Raw genomic sequence first — 20,609 nt, 5'->3', positions numbered from 1 at the left:
GCCAGGTTTGGGAAGCACAGGTGCAGGGGGAAGTGAGACCGGGGAAGCTGCTGCTTCTACAGGTCCCCACCAACCGCAAAGCATTGTGGCTGGGGAGTTAGGCCTTTGACCTGTGGGGTCACCCAGGCCTGGGTTTAGATCCGGCTCAGCCATCTGCTGTGTGACTTTTGCCCAGTGAGTTGACTTCTCTAAATTTCAGTTTCTTCCATCTGTAAAAAGGGGATGATAGAAATGGGCCTGACCTCAACAGGCAGTTGGGAAGATGACACGTACTAACAGATGCAAAGGCGTTAAGCCTGGTGTTCCAGCCCTCGGACCCAAACAGCATCTACACTTGCAATGGTTCAGAAGGGCTGGCTGCCCCACAGGGCTGAGGCTCACCTGAGGGCGTTCAGCAGCCCCTCCACACTGTCTGGGGCCTGTTCCTTCAACACCTTTATACAGCCTTTCATCTAGAGGAAAGCACAAGAGTTTGTTAATACCCCAGTAATTCCATCACAGCATCTGTCCATAACAACAGCTGTTCATAATAATATCACATTATTTCTTCCCACAGAGATCAAACTCAGAAATGTCCAACACACCTTCCTACCCCTCAGGCCAGTGAGTTGTTTCTCTGGGCTTCTAGAAGGTTCTGTGCCAGTTTTCATATTATACTGCAATCGAACATTTTATGTGTCTGACTTTTGGGGACAAAGACCTGAGACTTTGATTTTCTTGTCTTGGACTCCAGAGCCAAGGGGAGAGCTCCTCCTCTAGCCTGTGCTCAGTTGAGACTGACTGAATGGATTGCAAACCTGATCATTTTATGTCATCTCTCGGCCCAGAATGCTTTTCCTCCTTCAGCTGTTTGACTGGTAAACTCAACAACTTAACAAATTTTTTCTTTTCTTTTTTTTTTTTTTGCGAAGGAAGAATCTTTCTGGAAAGAACACCACACCATCACTCATTTTAAGCTCAGATGTTCTTGCACTGACTTGGGTATCCTGTACTCAGGGCCTCTTTTATAAAGGCCACTTATAAAAATGTTCTTGTACGTTGACAGTTTTTTCCCAAAGGCCTGATAAACCCTGTTGGATTGATGGGGGCAGCCAGAAGCCCAGGGTTGAGAATCATTTGGGGGCATGTTTAGGCTCATCCCAAAAGGATGTTGTGGTCAATCAGAGATGCCTGTCATGGGTGCAGGATGGGATCAAGCTCACAATGAAGAGATTTGGTCCCTCTCCCCAAAGAGCTCATAGTCTAGTGGGAGAAGAGAGACAAATAGCTCATTATCATCCTGTGATACGTGTTCTTGTAAAAAGTGCCCAAGGAGGGCTTCCCTGATGGCGCAGTGGTTGAGAATCCGCCTGCCGATGCAGGGGACGCGGGTTCGTGCCCCGGTCCGGGAAGATCCCACGTGCCGCGGAGCGGCTGGGCCCGTGAGCCGTGGCGGCTGAGCCTGCGTGTCCGGAGCCTGTGCTCCGCAATGGGAGAGGCCACAACGGCGAGAGGCCCGCGTACTGCAAAAAAAAAAAAAAGTGCCCAAGGAGGAACGGGGACACAGATGAGAGAGGAGGCAGAAGAGCAGTGGACACCCGTTGGGCATTCCGAGTTCTATTTCAGGCTGATGAAAGCCTTGAGTGTGAAGAACAGGATGCAGTCAGAGGTGTAGCCAGGGCCAGATTCAATGTGGGTTTACCAGCACGTTCGGGAGTTGGGGGCCTGTACCCGTGGAAAACACCCTTGATAGGTGTTAATCTAGTCATGTGATTCATACTGAAAGGGATTGGATGGGAGGAAGCACGACTGGGGCCAGAGGGCCAGAGGGTGAGGGTGTGAGAGCAGCAATGGGCACGGAGGCCCCGGGCAAGACGGCAGGATGAACCGAGGCTCAGTTCACAGGGCTCGGTGACTGAGAAGGCGTGGAGGCGAAGAGGGAAGAAGACAGTTCTTAGGTTCTGAGGGACAATCCCAGGTTTCTGGCTTTGAGACTGAGTTGGCGGAAGGTGAAATACCTGTGACAGGAACCCAGGAGGAGGAGGAGCAGGTCTGTGGGGGAAAGGATGACCTTTGATTTGAGGCCGGCCATGCCTCAGGTGTCCAAAGGAGGGGGTGTCTGGAATACTGGGTGAGGTTTGGGCTGGGGACCACGGTGTAGGAGAGATTCTGTATTGGATCATTCCATACAGTTCTAAGGAAATCAGCTGAAAATGTCGTCTCACTCCAGCCTGCTTTCCTGGCACCCGCGAATAGCATCCGTTCTCTAAGTGACGCGTATCCCTCTGGGCCTCGATGACTTTGCTCTGATGATTCCTCCGCCTGGAGTACTCTTTCTTCTCTCTGTGCATTCGGTAAAATCCTCAAGATCCACCTGAAGCGTCACCATCTGTCTCTGCCTCTATGCGCAATGAGTTTCTCCCTCACCTGGGTTTCTAGAGCTCAGTACCTCCATCTTGGACTACAGAACACATTTTTTGTAAGCGCAGGTAACAGGATCTATTTCAATATTTGCTTTTGCACAGCTGATGAGGATACGCTAAGGATTTATAAAACAGTGCAAGTAGCTGCTGGCTTAGAAGCAGACTGGTATCTGGAAAGAAACCCTTATGTCATCAAAGAGAAATGGCCCATCATGTACTGTTGTGCTCCGTAAACCTGAAACTTTCCTAGAGACACATACAAACTTCTATGAACAAGCCTGCTAAGTGAGACATACATGAACAAATGGACTTCATCAAGACTGGGTAGGGATAGATCTAATCTTATACAACGTTTATAGCCTCAGCAGAAACACTCAGTAAATAACAAGCAAGGACAAGCTTTTTAAAGGTTAGGGCTACAAGACATAATGGTACCCAGTGTATTTTTAATTATTGACTCTGTGACAAGTTAAAAAGACTGTGGTAAATGAGAATGTCCTATGGGTACTAGGTAATAAATCCAATCCATATTCAAATGATATACATGGGTTATTAATAGAGCTATTTATACATAATCTATAGCATAAAAATGTTAAAGCCTCACAAAGAATACAGTAAAAATATTTATTGGTATGAAAAAACTTCCATAATATACTGTTATGCAAATTAAATACGTTTTAAAATAGAAATTATGGCAGGGTGCTAATCTGTTAAGTATATACACACATACACACAAACATCTATACGAAATGAAGGGACATATATATGTGATATATTGACGGTGGTCATCTGTCCACGGTGAGGTTACCACTGATAAATTTAATTTTCTGTATTTTGGGTTTGTTTGGTTTTTTTTGGCTGCCCCCTGCAGCACGCGGGGACTTAGTTCCCGGAACAGGGATCGAACTCGCTCCCCCTGCAGTAGAAGCATGGAGTCTTAACCACCGGGGCACCAGGGAAGTCCCAATTTTTCATATTTTGATTTCCTGTATTTTCCCAAAACTTTTATATAAGTATTTATTTTCTTGATAAATAGAAATAATTACATTCAAAATAATGAAGACTCTATGAAGAACCATGGCTAGCTATGCTAGAGAGCCAAAACCTCAAAATGAGTAATCCAAGTTGCATTATTAATTGATACATTTTCTTACAATCTTTAGATTCATGGCCCCTCTGGGCACACGGACCTGCTGTCTGCACAGAACTCGAGCATCAGAGATGCTGTTCTGTACGGATGAACGAGCTTAGAGCATGCGCGCCCCGACTTAGCCACGTCAGAATAAGTTGGTACCAAGAGGTCCTATTCCGTAGTTAAAAGACTTTAAATTAATACAGGGATACACGACTGGGTGCCATTGCGGGCAAACACGGGGCTGAGAGGAGCCTGTTTTATCCCACAATCAACAAGAAATCACCTGCACACCACAATCATTTGTTTTCCAATCATATCCATTCATTCAGCAAAATCTATACGGAGTATCTAGTGAACGCCGTGCTCTATGTACCGAGGACACTGCCAGGCAATGAAGCAGACATTAGGTATCTAGATCTTGGTCTCTGCCCTTGTCAACAAACTCGGAGTCCATGAGGGAGTCAGAAAATCCAAAATGGTAGGCGCTCTGGCCCCGGAGGAGAAGCAAGGCTCTACTCCATGCAGGGCACAGGAGATGTGCTCCAAATGAGGTGACATGTGAGCAGTGTCTTAAAAGAATTCCCCCCATCAGAGTAGAGGGAGGGCGCTCTGGGCAGAGAAAAGGGCTCAAGCATATTCCAAGGACAAGAAAAGGCACGGGAATCAGGTAGAACCACCTGCAGGGATGGTGAGAGAGGAAGTTGGAACGTTGTTTGGGATTTGACCGCAGTGCCTTGTAATCTAGGATGAGACACATATAACGTATAAAAATATATATTTGCATGGCACCCTGGGTAAGCTGAAGGGGCAGCTTGCAGCTAAGGGACTGTTTACCTCTCAGCTCCTCTACAGGCTGAGGGAATCGGCACCTCCACACTCCTGCTGTGCCTTTGAGGTTGGACGTGTTTGCTGCAAGCATATGAACAGGACTGGACTTCTTGCTAGGAGGAGAGCTGCCGCGACGGGGCTTGCATCTGGGAGAGTTCACTCCCGGGACGGGGGGTAGGGGGCGTGGAGGGGAGGGAGAGAGGGAAGCAAGGTCTGTTTGACGACATTTATGAGCTCTTATTGGGAAGTCACAGTTCGTAACTATTCTTACATCGATCTTGGATGTCTTGCAGAAAGCTCCCACGGGGTGGACGTGGTCGTAGAGGATGATGACCCCCACCATCACCCTCATGCAGAACATCAGTGTTTCTTCGCTTGTAAACCTACTCCTGTACTCCCTGGAAGAGAGGACAAGTGGCAGAGATATTACCTCCGTGACAGAGCACGTTCATCTCTGGCTCCACAAATGGCTACTTCAGCCTCCTCCAATCCTCCCTGGAGAACAATTCCAGACCTGCAGAACCAGGTTAATAAGCTCTTAAAGAAACCAGCGATGGTAATTCTCCTTGAATCTCTCTGACCATTGTGAAAACAAGGTAAATTAGAGGGCAGTAAATTCTCTTCTGCCCTCAGCGAGCCAGATCGTCAAGTACATAAGTCCCCCTCCCATCAATCTTGAATATTTTATAGCAGGTCTCTCTGGCTGTCCTAGATTATAGAGAATAATGGCTTCATTATGGAGAAAACGAATCAAGTTCATTTCTGTAGAGCGGCTACCGTGTCTCCAGTCTGGGTAACTTCCTTTGTTAAGATACAGGCTGCAGATTGAATTACACTGGCAAAGGTACCTACCAGAAATTACATACCATTCATCGGGCTGACGGTATTTGTGGAGTTTGAATTTTCTTCACCTACCTTGACAGGGTCGCTGATGATTCAGATAATTCAAGCCAATTCTAGAGGCTTTCTTAACATCTACTTCATTACGGTTTGTCCCCACAATAAAGATGACTACTATTTCCATCTTGGAATAAATCTTAACTTAAATATAGGTGAACTAATGGAAATTAACACCATCTTACATCTGAACAGAGCATCAAATTTTATAAGGCACTCTTGATCTTGAGGCCTTTGGCCCTCCCGAACTCTCTGCATCATAGATGGTATTATGGGAACCTCATTAGATGAGGAAACCAAGGTCCAGGCAGGTCAGACCACTTGTTTATGGGCACAAAAGGGGCTACAGACAGACGTGGAATAGTGGAACCCTGACATTGGAGTGTAGGTTTTCTCATGACCATACTGCCTCATCCTCAACAACCTCGACCATTTTTTAAATCTAGCAAGTAATTTACGCGCAAGGAAACTGCTGCATGCACGAGAGAGAGAGAGAGAGAGAGAGAGAGAGAGAGAGAGAGAGAGAGAGAGAGAGATCTTCATGATCATTTTTGCAATAGCCTTACCACTTCCACTCTTGGTTCTAAACCTTCTCTCAAATCTTTCCTCCAATATATTTATAACACATACCCAGTCGTTTAACCCAATGTTCCACTTGATCCTTATACGACTTCTCCCGCATCTTTGATTTGACTTTCGATCCTGCCATTTAACAAGCTATGCAATCTTTGGGAAGAAGTCAGTTAATCAATTTAGGCCTCATCTCCCTCAGCTCTAAAGTGGGGATGCTACACCTCTCACCCAGAATTCTTTATGAAATTAATTCAGTTAACATGTAAGTCAATGTTAATAGGCTGACCCAAATGTCAGATGTTGTCACCACCGTCACCATCATCACAGAGACAGGTGAACTCCTGACCAGGAATACACCTCTGATTTAACTTACGGAGTTTCCAGCATGACTTTACAAACGCTTGTCATCGTACTGAGGCAGTCTGTGGTATTCTCTATTGGCAGCGTTTTGTTCTAAATGGGAGACACAAAAGGGTATCAGCCCTGTTAGCAGCTTTTACATGCACTCGGGCAAAAGGCACCTCGCTGCTCGCCGTCACTTACTTCGGAGACAAAGTGCATGGTGGCGTTGCTGAGGGTCTTCAACATCGGCGTGGCTTCTGCATAGAAGAGGGACATTCTGTTGGCCATCTCATTGTTGACTTCGTTCTCAATGTCTAGCTGATGAAAAGAAGACGAGAGGAGGCGGTTGATAAAGAGAGGGTCAACATCTCAAAACAGTGTCCTCTGGAAACGGAATTACAGACAAAGGCTCAGTCTTCTCCCCGTGCCCCGCCCCGACGACGCCTGGACCATGGGTGTGTCAGCCTGGGAGCTCCGGGGACTCACGTGCATGTTGTTGATGCGGTTACGACTGATGGTCCTTCTGTAGTAGCTGAAGTCATTCTGAATAGCCGGGTTCCTCATCTGAAATTCAGAAGGGAGGAAAGCAGGCCACCTCTCAGCATCAGGTGCGGGATATGCATCAGAAGCCCGGACACTAGACTCTGCACAGATACCACGACTTCTCTTTGTTACCCAAGAGTCAAAGCAACTTCCGGTTAAAAATAAATACTCAAAGCTTCACTGTTTAAAAATATGCCCTGGTTTTACCCTAGGCTAGATTTCAGGGAAAGTATACTTGTTCCCAAGGAGGAAGAGACGTTTGAAATGTTTTTTTCCGGTTGCATTTGGCAGATTTTGAATTTCCACGAGGAAACCACCATCTTAAATCACTTGGACCACAAGGAGTTCAAATTCTCACCACATGACACGTCTCTCTAGGGAAGGAGCTACCGCTCACTCATCTCTCTCCCCGCAAGCTGCACAACACTGCAGGCACCTGGACACCTAGGTACTCAGTAGGACTTCGTTATATTGTCCGAGCACGCGCGGCCTAACCTTCAGCTCATCAAATCGAAGGGTGAAATGCAGAATTTCCGCAAACTCCTTTGCCAGGGCCTGCTCCCGTTCCAGGTGTTGCGTCGGTGTGTAGGGGGGACAGGTCAGAGATTCCAGTAAACTCTGAAGAGCTTTTTCTGAAAGTCAAAGGGATACAGACATATTTGAGGTGGCCCACAGAGACCTTTTCAAAGAGCACAATTTGCGGGCCCAGTTGACATTCTCAGAGATAACCTGCTTGAGTCTTTCCACTCCACCTTTTGCCCCAGAACTGCGTGAAATGTGACGTGTGTGGGTGAGGAGGAAAAGGAACCCCCCAGGGCTCCGCCTCCACTGGAGAAGAGCCCCGTGGCCACACAGTCTTGTACATGTCTCCCAGAGCTCAGCTGGACCCTCACGTGTTCTCTCATCCCAATTCCTCACACTGTTAGAAAACCACAAGCAGGTGATTTTGGATCATGTGCATGAGATATAACCATTCACCATCCAGGATGGGATGAGATATATAACCATTCACCATCCAGGATGGGATGAGGTGGGCCTGAAGGCATGGGTTAAATCACCTGCTTTGCAGGGAGAGACTTCTGGTCTATTCCAGCTCTTCTCTGCATTTACACTCTCCTCAAATCCCAGGAATATCTTTCTACAAACCCACTGCCATATCTACCTCCACTATTGTCCTGAAAAGAGTCTCATGACTCCCACGTCTCTGTTTCTAAAACTTCCTTCCAGTTTTTCCTCCATGTATGTCTCCTAGCACTGAGTCATTTAACCACTTTTCTAGAGCAGGGCTAGGAAAACTATGGCCCACAGGCTAAATCTGGCCCACAGGCAATTTCTGCAAATAAAGTTTTATCAAAACACAGACATGCTTTATTTTCATTCCCCTAGGGATTGACTATGGCTACTTTTGTGCCACAATGGCAGGGTTGAGTGGTTGCAACGAAAATAGGTTGGCCCACAAGCCTGAAATATTTGTTATCTGGCTCTTTACAGAAGAGTTCACCAGCGCCTGCTCTATCATCCCTGTAGAGTCCTTTTACAGTTTCTTTCCAAGGACACTCCTAGCATTTTCTGTCTGTGGGAACAAACTGTCTTCTGGGGCAGCTCGCTTGACCTTGGACTGCTCTGATAGGCGGATTTTTCCTGTCTGCTGAGTTGAAAGTTGGCTCCTTAGGATTTCAGTTCGTTGGGTCTAGACACACACTTGGAGGAAACAGAGAAATCGATGCCTCTTCAACCTGAGTGTTTTCAGAAGCTCTCTCTTCTTGAAAAACTGGTTCAGTTCATTGAACGATTTCCTTTGAGTCTTAGCTTCAAGTTCTCTCCACATCATGGCTATTATTCCCCCAGCGTACTTCAGGTTCTCTGTTTAACTCTTAAAATGTGGCACTCACTTATGGCAAAAGTAGAGTAAAACATGACCACACGCTTCCTCGTTCTAGATGTATTATATTAACCAGGGAAACCTCAGACAGCTTTACTGTTCGGGGAGGGGTTGTATCATATCGGTGGTCACATAGAGCCTACCGTCAACCAGACTTGATTTTCTTCTTGCTTCTGCAAAGCCATCCTGTGCCTGCACAGATTTTTTTAAGCTTAAGGATAGAATGTTATGTTTGTCTTTCTCGTATTTTACTATATTAAACTTAACACATGATTCCAGCCAACCAACTTCTTTTTGGGTTAGCAGGTAACCTGTATTTTCTCTGTCCTTCGGAAATGCGATCAGACAAGGTAAACCTGTTAAGAGTCAGACTTAGCTGAGACCAAAACCAAAGGGACACCCGCTAGTAAAGACACTCTAAATGCACCAATAAATGCAGGGGAAGAAACTCTGAGGTGGATCGACAGAAATGGACATGGCAGGTGTTTTTGTACGAGTGGCCTCTGACGATAAACAGCGACGGACGTGGGGTAGTTTCCGACGCCCTGAACCTTTCCTGCTACTTTCTCAAACGCCGGAACAGAATTTCACACGTAAGACATGAAAACCGTAAACACATACTCACCTAGCCTGATAGAAAACTCATAAAATCTCTTTAGCCTCACGACCAAAGGACACACTGCATTCCAAGCTTTTTCTTGAAGCTGAATGTCATTGGGATTTTGAATGGCCTGCCAAAACATTATGGAATTGTCTGTTTAAAAAGAAGCAGTAAGCTCCCGATCAAGATGACTTAAGATTGAGAAAGAATTTGAGTTAAAAAGATACAATTCCTGCTGTACTTTGCTAATGTGTATTTCCTCAATGGACATCAGTTCACTGGAGTTTCGTCCAAGATGCTCAATTAGGATGGCGATTTTAGCACTTGAACATAATGTAAATGGCTCGACAATTAGACACTACGTCATCTTACTTGTTTCTCTCATCTTCAATGCAAAAAAACCGCATGTCTAATTGGAAGCAATTCAGTCCTCCTCCGTCACCATTTGATTCTTCTAAAGCAGAGCTAGTGCCCATTGGGAAGTGCAGATTCTGCGGACACTTTCCTTTCACTATAATATGTATTACATTCCTGCCAGTCTGCGATGGTACCGAAATTAGCTAAATTAAACGGTGACCCCTACGTAGAAAAATAACCTCTTAATAGGCTGTTAGTTTCTTCGAAACGCTGTTTTGTCTGGGTTTCAGCAGCTTGAGGATTATGACGCTAGCAGTGTTTTTGTTGTTGTTGTTTTTTTTTTTTTTTTTTTTCAGAAAATGGTGGTGGTGGTATGTGTGTGTGTACTGATGCTTCCACAAAACTAATTATTTCAAACAAAAGGAGTGTGAAGTTTCTTGCCTTGAAGGCATTATGGAGTCTCAGAAGCCACACCGAAGATTTTCTTTTTTTGTTTGGTTTGTTGTTTTGCTTTCCCTGCATTTATTTTAAAAATCTCACATGTCATTTCAAGATGACAGACAAGCAGACTACTTAAAACGAGATCTTTTATGACTCTCGTTTGTGATACTAGTAGAACCTGCCAAAGTTATTACAAATTTTTGTAAAGTTCATCTAAACCCAGACTACGACTCATATTTCAATTGTGGTTCGTAGATTTCATATGTATGTTTCCCTTATATGAAGTAACATACTGACAAATTATTGTTTAAATGTGAGTCCTGCAATATCAAATGTATGTTGAAGAAGAGAATGGCTAACACTTTACACAGTCTACAGCATTGTGTGCTCAGATCAGCGTACTAGAATAAAAAGGACCATTCATACATTTTTTAAGGACACATTACGCTCCTTGTTCTTCCTAGTACGCTAGGAAACACTAGGGCTATTACTTAATCTTGCTCTGTGTGTGCGTGCATGGGTTTCCTTTCTCCACCAAGGGTGCTGTCAGCTCAGTATTATTATTGGCATACGTCTCGGATCTCTGGCCCCGCGCCCTTGTAAGCCTGCAGGTCTGCAAGGATGCTCTCGGAATCCTGGAGGACGGCGCTGATCTGGTTCCATATTTCCCTCTCTCCTTCTGTGGGCTGGGCATCTAAGCAGATGGGAAACCAAAAGACACAGAGGGCTTGTGTTATAAACAGCCTGAGAAGTGGCTCGGCATTCAGTCCTACCTGCTAGACAATCCTATTTTAACTCCTGCAGGCTTAGTATTTACTCTTCAACGTAACAAGGTGCTAAGAAAGGAAAACTAACAGAAATTCTGCCCATTACTCAGTTCAAAATAGTCATCAGTATTTCACACACATTAAGCAAAGCGTGTTGGAATCACTGCAGGCACTCCTTTATTTGTATAGGTCACATTTTTTTTTGCATACCTACTACGTGCCAAGTGGTACGGTGGGTGATAGGAAGAATAAACGTTATCTTTTGGGATCCACTTTGAATAGAAGCTATTGAATATTTCTGTTATGATTCAAAGTCTGTGAATCTGAGTATAGATAGGGAAATAGTCTCCCTTATATTTCCATACTACAAAAGCTTAAAATATTAGATAGTGAATCCTTCAGAGCCATGACAGAGATGTATCTTTCTGGAACACAATGATTTGTAGAAAGCCTTGGGGTTTCTCTTTGAACATGAACTCAAGAAGTGCCAGGAGTTCATTTTAAAGGCTCCTGTACTGTTCATCTTTGGTATTAACCATGAAATTTATCCACAAAAATAAGTAACACATTTAAGCTTAAATAATGAAGAACGTATTCAAACAGCCACAGAAACATCCCCTTAGCCCCGCAGTGAATTCCTACTTGTTTACATTCCTGGAGCCAATGTTTGCTCTTGTCTGCAGGAGTATTTTGTCGGGGGCTAGTGGGTAGAAGTTGAATGGTGGTAAAGATTGGGTTTTATTTATCTCACAATGCCTATAAAATAGGTTTCTTGCCCAGGCTAGTGAGGAAATTAACCTCCATCTAAAATGAAGGCACTGCTAACAGAGAAGGCGGATAGATGTCATCTCCTAAAAATCTGTTTTCAAAGATCCAAGTCCTAAGGCTCTGAATTCTCCCAGCGGACCTCACTAATGAAAGGTGGGATGGAGTCATACCTGGTCTAACATTACCCAGATCAAATCCCAGTTTTGACTAATCTTGGTGGGGGTTTTGGAAAAACAGAATTCACAAAATCGGTGGTTTTGAAGTGAGGCCTTGACCGTACCAAGTGGGTCTTCAGAAAGGCTGAGTATCAGAGTAGAAGTGGGCCGGATGTGGTTGCTCCTGCTTCAGTCACCATCTGCTGGACCTATACTAATGCAAGGCCAGACCTCCGAGAAGTGATGCCCGTGGAGATTTTTAGATCATTTTATTTCTCAGATCCTGCTAAGGCCTAAGAAATTGGTGGAGTTACCTGGGAAATGAAGGGTGGAATTCACCAGTGTATAGTGATTCTCCTTAAAAGAAGAGAAGTCATAGGCCCTCAGAGATTACTCAGAAACCCTGCAACCTGTTCCTTCTACAAATGAGAAGGATTTCAACTAGCGGATGAGGAGGGACTAAAGCACATGTGCACCCAGGGTGCAGAGAAGGGAGAGATGAGTGTGATCTGGGAGAAGCGGAATGTGCTCCGTGTAAGGGCTGGGACTGGAGCTGGCTGGCTGGTAGCCCCAAGGGAGGGCATCCATGAAGAGCAGGAGGAAGGCTTGGCAGGTGGCCAAAGAATGGCTGGACTTGAAAGAGGAAAGGGACCCGCCAGGTTGCATTGTTGAATCCAGCCTGGGAAGCAGAGGAGAGAAAGAAACATGTTCCTCCTTCATCCTTTGCTACCCTTCTCCTGATTCCCCCAAACACTTGGTAAGTTGTCTCAGGTAAAACGTTTGTCACAATACACTATATATTTCATCCTTTCCTGTTTTCCCAAACTTTTCCCAAAGCAATATGGCATCTTAAACAGAAACCTAAAACCCACAAGCTAGAAAGCCTGTACCTGAGGAACACGTTTCAATGAACAGAATTCCAGGGTAAGGCTGGCAATTCCCAAGTAAGAAGAAAGTCAGGGAAGAAAACATATGACAAAAATGCAAAGATCCTAGAGGACAAAAAATCAAATACTCTTGACTCAAATCCTTTCCCCTTTGGATGAATGTATCGAAAACTCACAAGCTAAACACAAAGACAATTTCCTATGGAGATTTATATTTGAGAAGGAAAAGAAAAAGAGAGTCTGGGACCAAGATTCTGAGAGGTAAGTCTATTTGAATATAAATACAAAGAAGTATGGGAGAGGAGGGCACTTGGAGAACAGAAAAGGCTCCTAATCTTGGCTGTCACATGACTCCATCTTAGCAAGTCACCACTTGATAAGTTTTAAACAAAACAAAATGAAAGCTAAGGGATCTAGAAGAGGAGCACTGGAAAAACAAAAACAAAAAGCCCCCATTCTTTTGATGGTTACTGAAACCCCAAAGGAGAAAGATTTCAAACTCAGTTTTTAAAAACAGAGGCCTTTCTGAAGTGCTTCCAAAGTAAGACAGTTTCCAGTAGAGTGGCCTAAAAGTGGTACTGGCCACAGATAGGCAAGCATCTCTCCGTCCCAGGCGAAGTGACACTTTCTAATACAAATTCACACTGACGTTGATGTGACCACACATTGCTGGATGGGTGACATGGAGGGTGACTCTACTTCTCTCCCAGAGGTGGCAGAGTTGGGGGCTCTGGTGAATCACTTCCGGCCTGCAGTAACTCCCTCCCGCTAGCCAGCGTGATCTGTGAAACAGGACCCTCAGACCCTCCCTCTCTGGGAAAACATTTCTTTTGGCAGATATTCTAGTGTCCTATTGGAAATGTTTCTCATGTGGCCCCGCTCGACAGGGATGGGGTGGGGAGGGGTGGGAGAAATCCAAGCCATCATTCCTTCTTTGGGAATGATTCTGACTTAGAAATGCGTTGGCTCATCTTCTTCCATAATCTGTTAGGCTTATATTGCAAGCCCTAGTTTTTTCCTCTCTCCTCTGTCATGGAACTGAAGTCACATTTCCTTCCAGCTAATAATTAAGCCCTTGGTGCCAGCACCACAGTCCCTGTCTTCTGGGCCAGGCAGCTGTTAAGAGTCTCAGGGGACTCAAATCACAAGTGGCATCAACTTCTGAGGTAGAGCGTATCAACTGGAAGAAGCTCTGATCTGTATGTCTTCTTCTTTTTTCAAATGGGAAAAGGACTGGGTGACCCTAAGTGACATTTGGTATTGGCCCAAATCCCTCAGTTCACGATTTATCCCCCTTGGATCCCCCAGCTAAATGTTCAGACACTGAGGACTAATTAGTGAGAACCTGATGTTTTAGCCTGTAAGACTCAGGCCTTATTTGTTTCATTTGATATGGTATCTCCAGGACCTAACACAGTGCCTGGCACGCAGTAGATGCTGGTAGAAAAATGTGCTGAATAGTTGAAACATGTGATTTAAATAAGTTTCTCACATTGTTTTGTGATGGTTTTTCTGCTTGTCTTTGAATTCTGAGCTCTCTGGAGACAGGGTCTGTATTCTTGTCCTTAGCGCCCCCATATGCCCCATCCATTGGAGACACTCACTAACATGTCATGACTCAACGAATAGATGAGGAAATTGACCAGGTGACAGAGAACGTGGGCTGTGGGAAGCAGCAAGAGAAATGAAGATCCTATTGCTTCTAGATCCTCTCTTCTGTCTTGTCTCTCTCTTTACCAGTGTTGCATGTCTCTCTATTACCGTGAAGGTAATATGCATTCACCTACGATCAGATTGGCTACTCACATCTTCATTAACATTGTGTTTCTAAATCTTCCGTCATTTATCTGCAGCGTCAACGGTTTCCTCAGTGTGGTTAACACATTAATAGACTATTTGATGAGTGAAAAACTGCATTTAATGTTTATTCTCCCAATTCTAAGGCTGTTATCGTTTTGGAGTAGTCCTTTGAGAGGCTTTGGGGTCTATACTTTTGTCATTCTCCAGATTCAGATTCAGTTGGTTACCATGTTTTTAAAATGTACTGTGTCTTCGGACGTCAAAGAGAGACATCTTGAAAAAGACCTTGAAGAATTAGTGATTGGAAAGGTTACTATATTTAGCCTGTCAGCAACCTCTTAAAGCATTTGCTGAGTGAACAGGAACTCTGAATTATGGGTTTTGTTTTTCTATTTTTAACACAAAGATTGACCTTTAGTCAAAGGTATACACACACACACACACACACGCACACACACAAATGCACACCAATAATATTAATGATGGAAATGGGTCGTTATTTCCAGTTGCAGTCAGTGAATAATTCGGTGATATTTTTTCTAAGAATCACATTCTAACTTTCTAATCATCACCAGTTATTTCATCAAAATTAAGGAGGATGGTTACAGAAAGCTGGGCTGCTCCTGTCTAACGATGAAGCTGTTAAAAACCCCTGTGATTTACACAGGCAATTTCAGAAACCAACACTTCTGGGAGCCCTGGAACAAGCCTATCCAAGCTTTTCCCCGGGTGATGATTTAAACCCCCTATTCCGGACTTGCTGTTGTAGAAAGTATGAAAATGTATCATGTGCACTGCGACCTTGAACACATATATTTATTGTCAAGAACTTGCTGAATTCCAAGTGCCTAGAATTTTTAATGGAAAAGTACCACCTTATCAATTAAGAAAGTTAAACAGTATTCATTCTGTTTACAGGGGATCTATTTATCCTCCTTTGGCTCAATTTGCTAGTGACAGTGGATATTCACTGTCAGCATTTTGGAGTCACCAGGGTCAGGGAGAGGTTTCACAGTGGAAGATTGTGGTATTTACTGAAAGCAGAATGCTTGGCATTCCACTGTGCTGATGGAGAGGAAGGTGGCCACGGGCTTTGTTTGTCAGGAACGAACATCTTTGGTGAACATACCCCAGGGCAAGGCAGCAGGGTTCAATCCAGAGCAGCGCTGTCAAATCAAAGGGTTCTTATCTCTGTGAATCAGCCAAGGGCCAGCCCTGTCTCTACAAGCACAGGGAACCCACACACCTTTTCCTAACAACCTATTCAGTACTGTGTGGAAAAGCTGACAGAGAATCAAACAAATGAACCAAAGATAATGTGAGAAGAAGACACAATTTATTTGGAGATGTCTTTGGCTTCGAAGGAAGCCCTGGCATTTCATCCATAGGATACATCCCTATCTCTGTACCCCACTGGTTGTTGTATACACACAGAAGAAAGGTACAGCAGAAAGAATTTGCCAAAAAGCCATAAATTAAATCTACGGCTCTTCTTCCCCACCCACTTCCTCACTTCTCCACACCTCACCCTTTCAGGATGAACTAAGAAACATAACTATCTAATATTAAAATTGGGGGATGTAAAATGGAAATGATTTATAGCACAATACTAACTGCTTACAGAAACAACGTAAAATTATGAAGGTCCATTGGAAGATGAAAGTAAGTGTGACTGGTTGACGTATTTATTGGTACAGGAGCATCAGTCATCATATGCCAGAGCCCCTTCCCAAGGAACAATCAGATGAGGGACTGCAAAGAACAGGGAGGGTTAAGATACTCGAAGGCTTGTTTATTTCATCCACATGCTGTGAGATCCCTGTGATGTCCTGGCGGGAGAGGGAGTTCCAAGGATGTAGTTTTGGAGACCCAGATCCTACAACCAGTTTTACCACTCACTAAACATGAGACCTCAGGGAAAGCCTATTAATCTCTCTGGGTCTCATATTAATTCTTGGTAAAGGGGGGGAAGCTAACAAGAGCCCCGTCTCCTCCCTGTATGTTCCTGTGGGGTCTATGACCTGTAGGGTCATAATGAGGACGTGACAGATGAAAAGTGCTTAAAAAGCAAAAGTGTTAGAAACTGAAAGAATCTTTGTGAATGAATCCCTACGATGGCATAAACAAATTCCTTCCCAGGTCTGTTCTGTTCTTTTGCTTTTTGTTTGTGTTGTTTCATTTGTAAAGTGACCAAAAACATTCTTTATTTTCCTCCTTTACTCATCTAAGATTATCTAGCCTCCTGTGAACAACCTCAGCAGATGTGAGGGTACCAGAGAGGGAGAGATGAAAGAAGAGATCAGTAGCGGCAGGAAGTGGCCTGAGTCAACAAAGAAAGCCCAGATGATCTCCTACTCTGACAGCGCCCCCTCCCTTGCTTTAAAGACCAGGAGACTGTAGTCCTCTAACAGGTCAAAATATTCAGAGCCTTTCTGAGAGGACAGTGGTTTGGAAGCTTTAGAATTTCCCTCTTAACCTCATCTCCTCTTCCCCATCAACCACCATTATTGGTTTTGGCATTCCTATTATGCTCATAAAGGTTGGTTTTTCTTATAAGAAAATCATTTTTCAGTTGCTATATTCTAAGAAACACATCTTCGGCCCAGCCTAGAACCTGTACTTCTTTTGGCCAACCCATCACTCGCTCTCTGTTCTACCTATTACAGACTTCTCTGCTACCTGCCCTACTGTCTCTTCAATGTGTTTGCATCTGATCTCCCCAATAAAGTTATATACTCCTTGAAAAATAGTTCATGTTCTTCTAGTGTTCCTATATTTACGTGCTCTATGTCTTTCCCCCCATGCCTCTCTGCTCCACTAAGACACCACCCCCACTTCTGCTGGTCCTTCCTAATGCTAGGATGCAGGAGATGCTCTGCAGGTAATTACTGAATTAGCGTCAGTGAAGAAATCAAAATTCCTAAGCTTATACTTCATGCCCAGGTCTATGCCAGATACTGAATAAGTCACGTATGATATATGCACAAGATGCCATCCAAATCCTTTCCATGGGGAAATGAAAAAATACCAAAGAGACCTAGTTATGGCAGAAGGAATGGAGAACACTGGAATAAGAAAATGTGTGAGAAAATATAAAAGATCTATTAAGATTACAAATACAAACACATACACGTTTAAGAGACTATTGCAAGTTTAAAGTTCAAAAAAGATATTGTAATGAGGAGTTTATAACATGTGTACATAGAAGCAAAGCATATAGCAAGAGCACAAAGGGTGGAAGGGTGGTGATTGGATGTGTACTGTGATAAGTTTCTTAGATTCTTCATGAAGTAAAGAATACATTTTGAAGACAGATGGCAAAAAGTTAAAGATGTATATAATAATCTCTGAAGTAAGCACCAAGAAGCATAACTAAAAAGTCAACATAAAAGACAAAAGAGAATACTAAAATTATTTGATTTAATCGAAAGGCAGGAAAACATTGAGAAACAAATGGAACAAATGGAAACAACACCACTCAAATACAAACAGTAATTAAATGTACGTACAGTAATTAAATGTAAATGGGCTAAACATGCCAATAAAAAGGTAAATATTATCAGCTTGGCTGAAAATAATTGGGCCAACTATGTGTTGTTTATGAGAAACACGCTATAAAGATAAAGGCAGACAAAATAGGGAAATATATACCATTGCAAACACTAAGCATAAGAAAGTTGTTATGGTCAAAATATGGCATGCTTAAAGGTATATTTAACAAAAGATATGTGGGATCTCTAAAAACTATAAAACACTGCTGAATGAAATTAAAGAATATCTAAACAAATAGACCATATTCATAGGTGGGAAGAATCAATACTACCTAGATGTCAATTCTCTTCAAATAGATCCCTAGATTTTATGTTATTATATTAATATCCCAGCAAGATTTTCTGTAGACATTAAAGGCTTATAAAAGATAAATAAAATTATTTAGAAAAGTAAAGGAGCTAGAATACTCAAAACATCTTGAGAAAGAACAAAGTTGAAGGACTTACTCTTCCTGACTTTAAGACTTATTAGATGTTAACGGTCTGGTATTAATTGGTGAAAGGGATCAATAAAGCAACGAGAGAGAATAAAAGGTCCAGAAGTAGCCTGATATATATTATAGTTAACTAAATTACGATAAGGGCATTAAAGCAATCTCCCTGTGCTAGAATAATTTTATATCACATGAAAAAAAATAAACCCAACACCTCTCTCATAACATAACAAAAATTAGTTCAGGATTGATCATTGACCTAAATATAAAGCTTAAAATTCTAAAACTTTCATAAGGAAATGTAGTAGGATATCTTTATGACCGTGGAATAGGCATGATTTCTTAAAGAAGATACAGCATGAACTTAGTAAAAAAGGAAAAAAATGATAAAATAACACTTCATCAAAATGTAAAACTTCTGTTCATGGAAAGAAAAAAGTAGTGGGATGAAAAAACAACAATAAAAACATGTTAAGTGATTGTGTAGAAATGTGACCATAAACTGAAAAACCCGCTGCGAAGGTCAAAAAATTTAAATCAGATCTACACAGCTGGAAAACCTAAGGACAGATGTGTCTAATTTTGTATTATATTTTGACCCAACCTAATTATATCTATTTGACCCGGTTCAATTATATTCCATCAGTGACTTCAAAAAGAATATTCAACACTCAAAGTACAGGTGCCAAATGCCTTTGAGCTGTTGCCGTATACTGTTCAGCCTTCCTTCCTCCTTCTACTTCTTTCTCCTTAACTCTTTTGTAATCCAGCCGCTGTACTCAAAGTAATAAATCCCGAATCTGTTGGGCAGTTAACTGCCCAATCTGTCATCCCCTTTTCAAGCTTTATCCTTCTTGACCACTCTTAGCATTTGAATCCATTTACACTCCCTCCTACTTGAATGTCTGTGTCTCCTGGCTGCCTGATCTAGCCTGTTCTATTCTGTTTCTTCACAAGGCCAGCATCTGTTACTCAGGCTCATTCATTGTCCAACAGTCCAGGCTCAATGCGAGCTGAGTGCTGGGTCGCCAAACTGGGTGGGGCCCAAGCCCTGTCATCAGGAATCTCAACTGAGTAAGATGAGGTTCCTCCTCAGTGTGGCCTTTCTCTCCTGGATCCTCTAACTACTCAACCTCCCTTTAAGTATAAGCACACCTGAAGTTCCCATCCCCTCAAGCTCTTGCCTGCTCTAGTTTCCCCTCAGGGATTTCAACCATTCTCTTTGGAAAAGTCTTCTAGATCTGTAGAAAAAACACTCATTGTTTTAAGTCCATTCCAAATGCCACCTTTGCAAGAAGACTTCTCCAATTCCTTCTGTAGTCATCCATTTCCTGAAACTTGATGTATGCTTTCTCCCTCTACTCCCAGGCCACACCGTGCCTCTCCTAAGCCCCTTATTTTACTTTGTCTTGAACTGTGTGCCTGTATTGTCCTCCACACCTGCCTGGGGCTTCATTAGGCAAAGGCTGCTCTTGTTGAGCTCTGTCTCCCTGATGGCACCCTGGCTTACACGAAGGCTCATAACCATTCTCAATATACTGTTACCGTATTGACCTGAAATCTATATACTCAAGGAAAAATCATGACCACAGCCCATCTTCCCCACCCTTCCAGTCCATCATCCTTTTTTCTTGAAAGCCAACGTTAGGAAATATGATTTGCAGGATCAAGAAACCAATTTTTTTTTTTCATGAGACATCTTAGTTTGTAGATGATTAAGACTTCCCTCTCTAATCAGGAACAGAATGATGGCTGCAGCACTTCCTGGAAGCTGTCTGTGATGAGCACTTAAGGGAATCAAAGCAGAGGGAGGAAGAAAGCCAAAGACATCTGTGTTCCCATCTCAGTTCCCCAATCATTCCCTGTGTGACTTCAGCCCAGTGATTTATCTTCTCAGTCTCAGTGAAATAATGTTACTCTTCTTGGTATTGAGGGGGAAATAAACAAGATTTTATATATTTCTATAAATGTATAGTTTTATATTTTCCTTAAATACTATAGTTCTAGTCCTAGTAGTGAGCCACCAGACATGGAAATCCATTCCACACTTCCCCCTCTTGGAGAAATTATAGTATATCTACAAATGGAATTTTGGTACCATAAGCTGTTATCAAAATTCAAGATATTTAAATGTTCTCTTCAGCCACCATGACCTTACCGTAAATAACATATTAAGAAAATGCCCAAAGTATAAGACTGAGCAGATCAGGGTCCTTGGGTTGTAGCAGAGAGGAAGTGAGGCCCCT

The 20,609-nt window shown here is 43.1% G+C and overlaps 1 protein-coding gene across 2 annotated transcripts in view; it reads right to left on the bottom strand.

Moving 5' to 3' along the window:
* Positions 1 to 20,609, bottom strand: part of CYRIA (CYFIP related Rac1 interactor A) — a 109,534-nt gene that overhangs the window by 5,026 nt on the left and 83,899 nt on the right. The window contains exons 4-11 of one of the 2 annotated variants that reach the window (XM_059079011.2): positions 10,574 to 10,695; positions 9,228 to 9,333; positions 7,216 to 7,352; positions 6,664 to 6,741; positions 6,379 to 6,495; positions 6,209 to 6,288; positions 4,637 to 4,763; positions 382 to 452 (exon numbers count right to left, since the gene is read on the bottom strand). In XM_059079011.2, coding sequence (XP_058934994.1) covers positions 382 to 452; positions 4,637 to 4,763; positions 6,209 to 6,288; positions 6,379 to 6,495; positions 6,664 to 6,741; positions 7,216 to 7,352; positions 9,228 to 9,333; positions 10,574 to 10,695 — 838 coding nt within the window. Of the gene's footprint in view, positions 1 to 381; positions 453 to 2,807; positions 4,279 to 4,371; positions 4,764 to 6,208; positions 6,289 to 6,378; positions 6,496 to 6,663; positions 6,742 to 7,215; positions 7,353 to 9,227; positions 9,334 to 10,573; positions 10,696 to 20,609 lie in introns of those variants that run through there. The other variant, XM_067008084.1, reaches the window with a different exon arrangement.

Source organism: Kogia breviceps, chromosome 11 (genome assembly GCF_026419965.1).
Source record: "Kogia breviceps isolate mKogBre1 chromosome 11, mKogBre1 haplotype 1, whole genome shotgun sequence".
In the NCBI taxonomy this organism is placed as follows: Eukaryota; Metazoa; Chordata; class Mammalia; order Artiodactyla; family Physeteridae; genus Kogia; species Kogia breviceps.
This window is presented reverse-complemented; position numbering and strand designations above follow the sequence as displayed.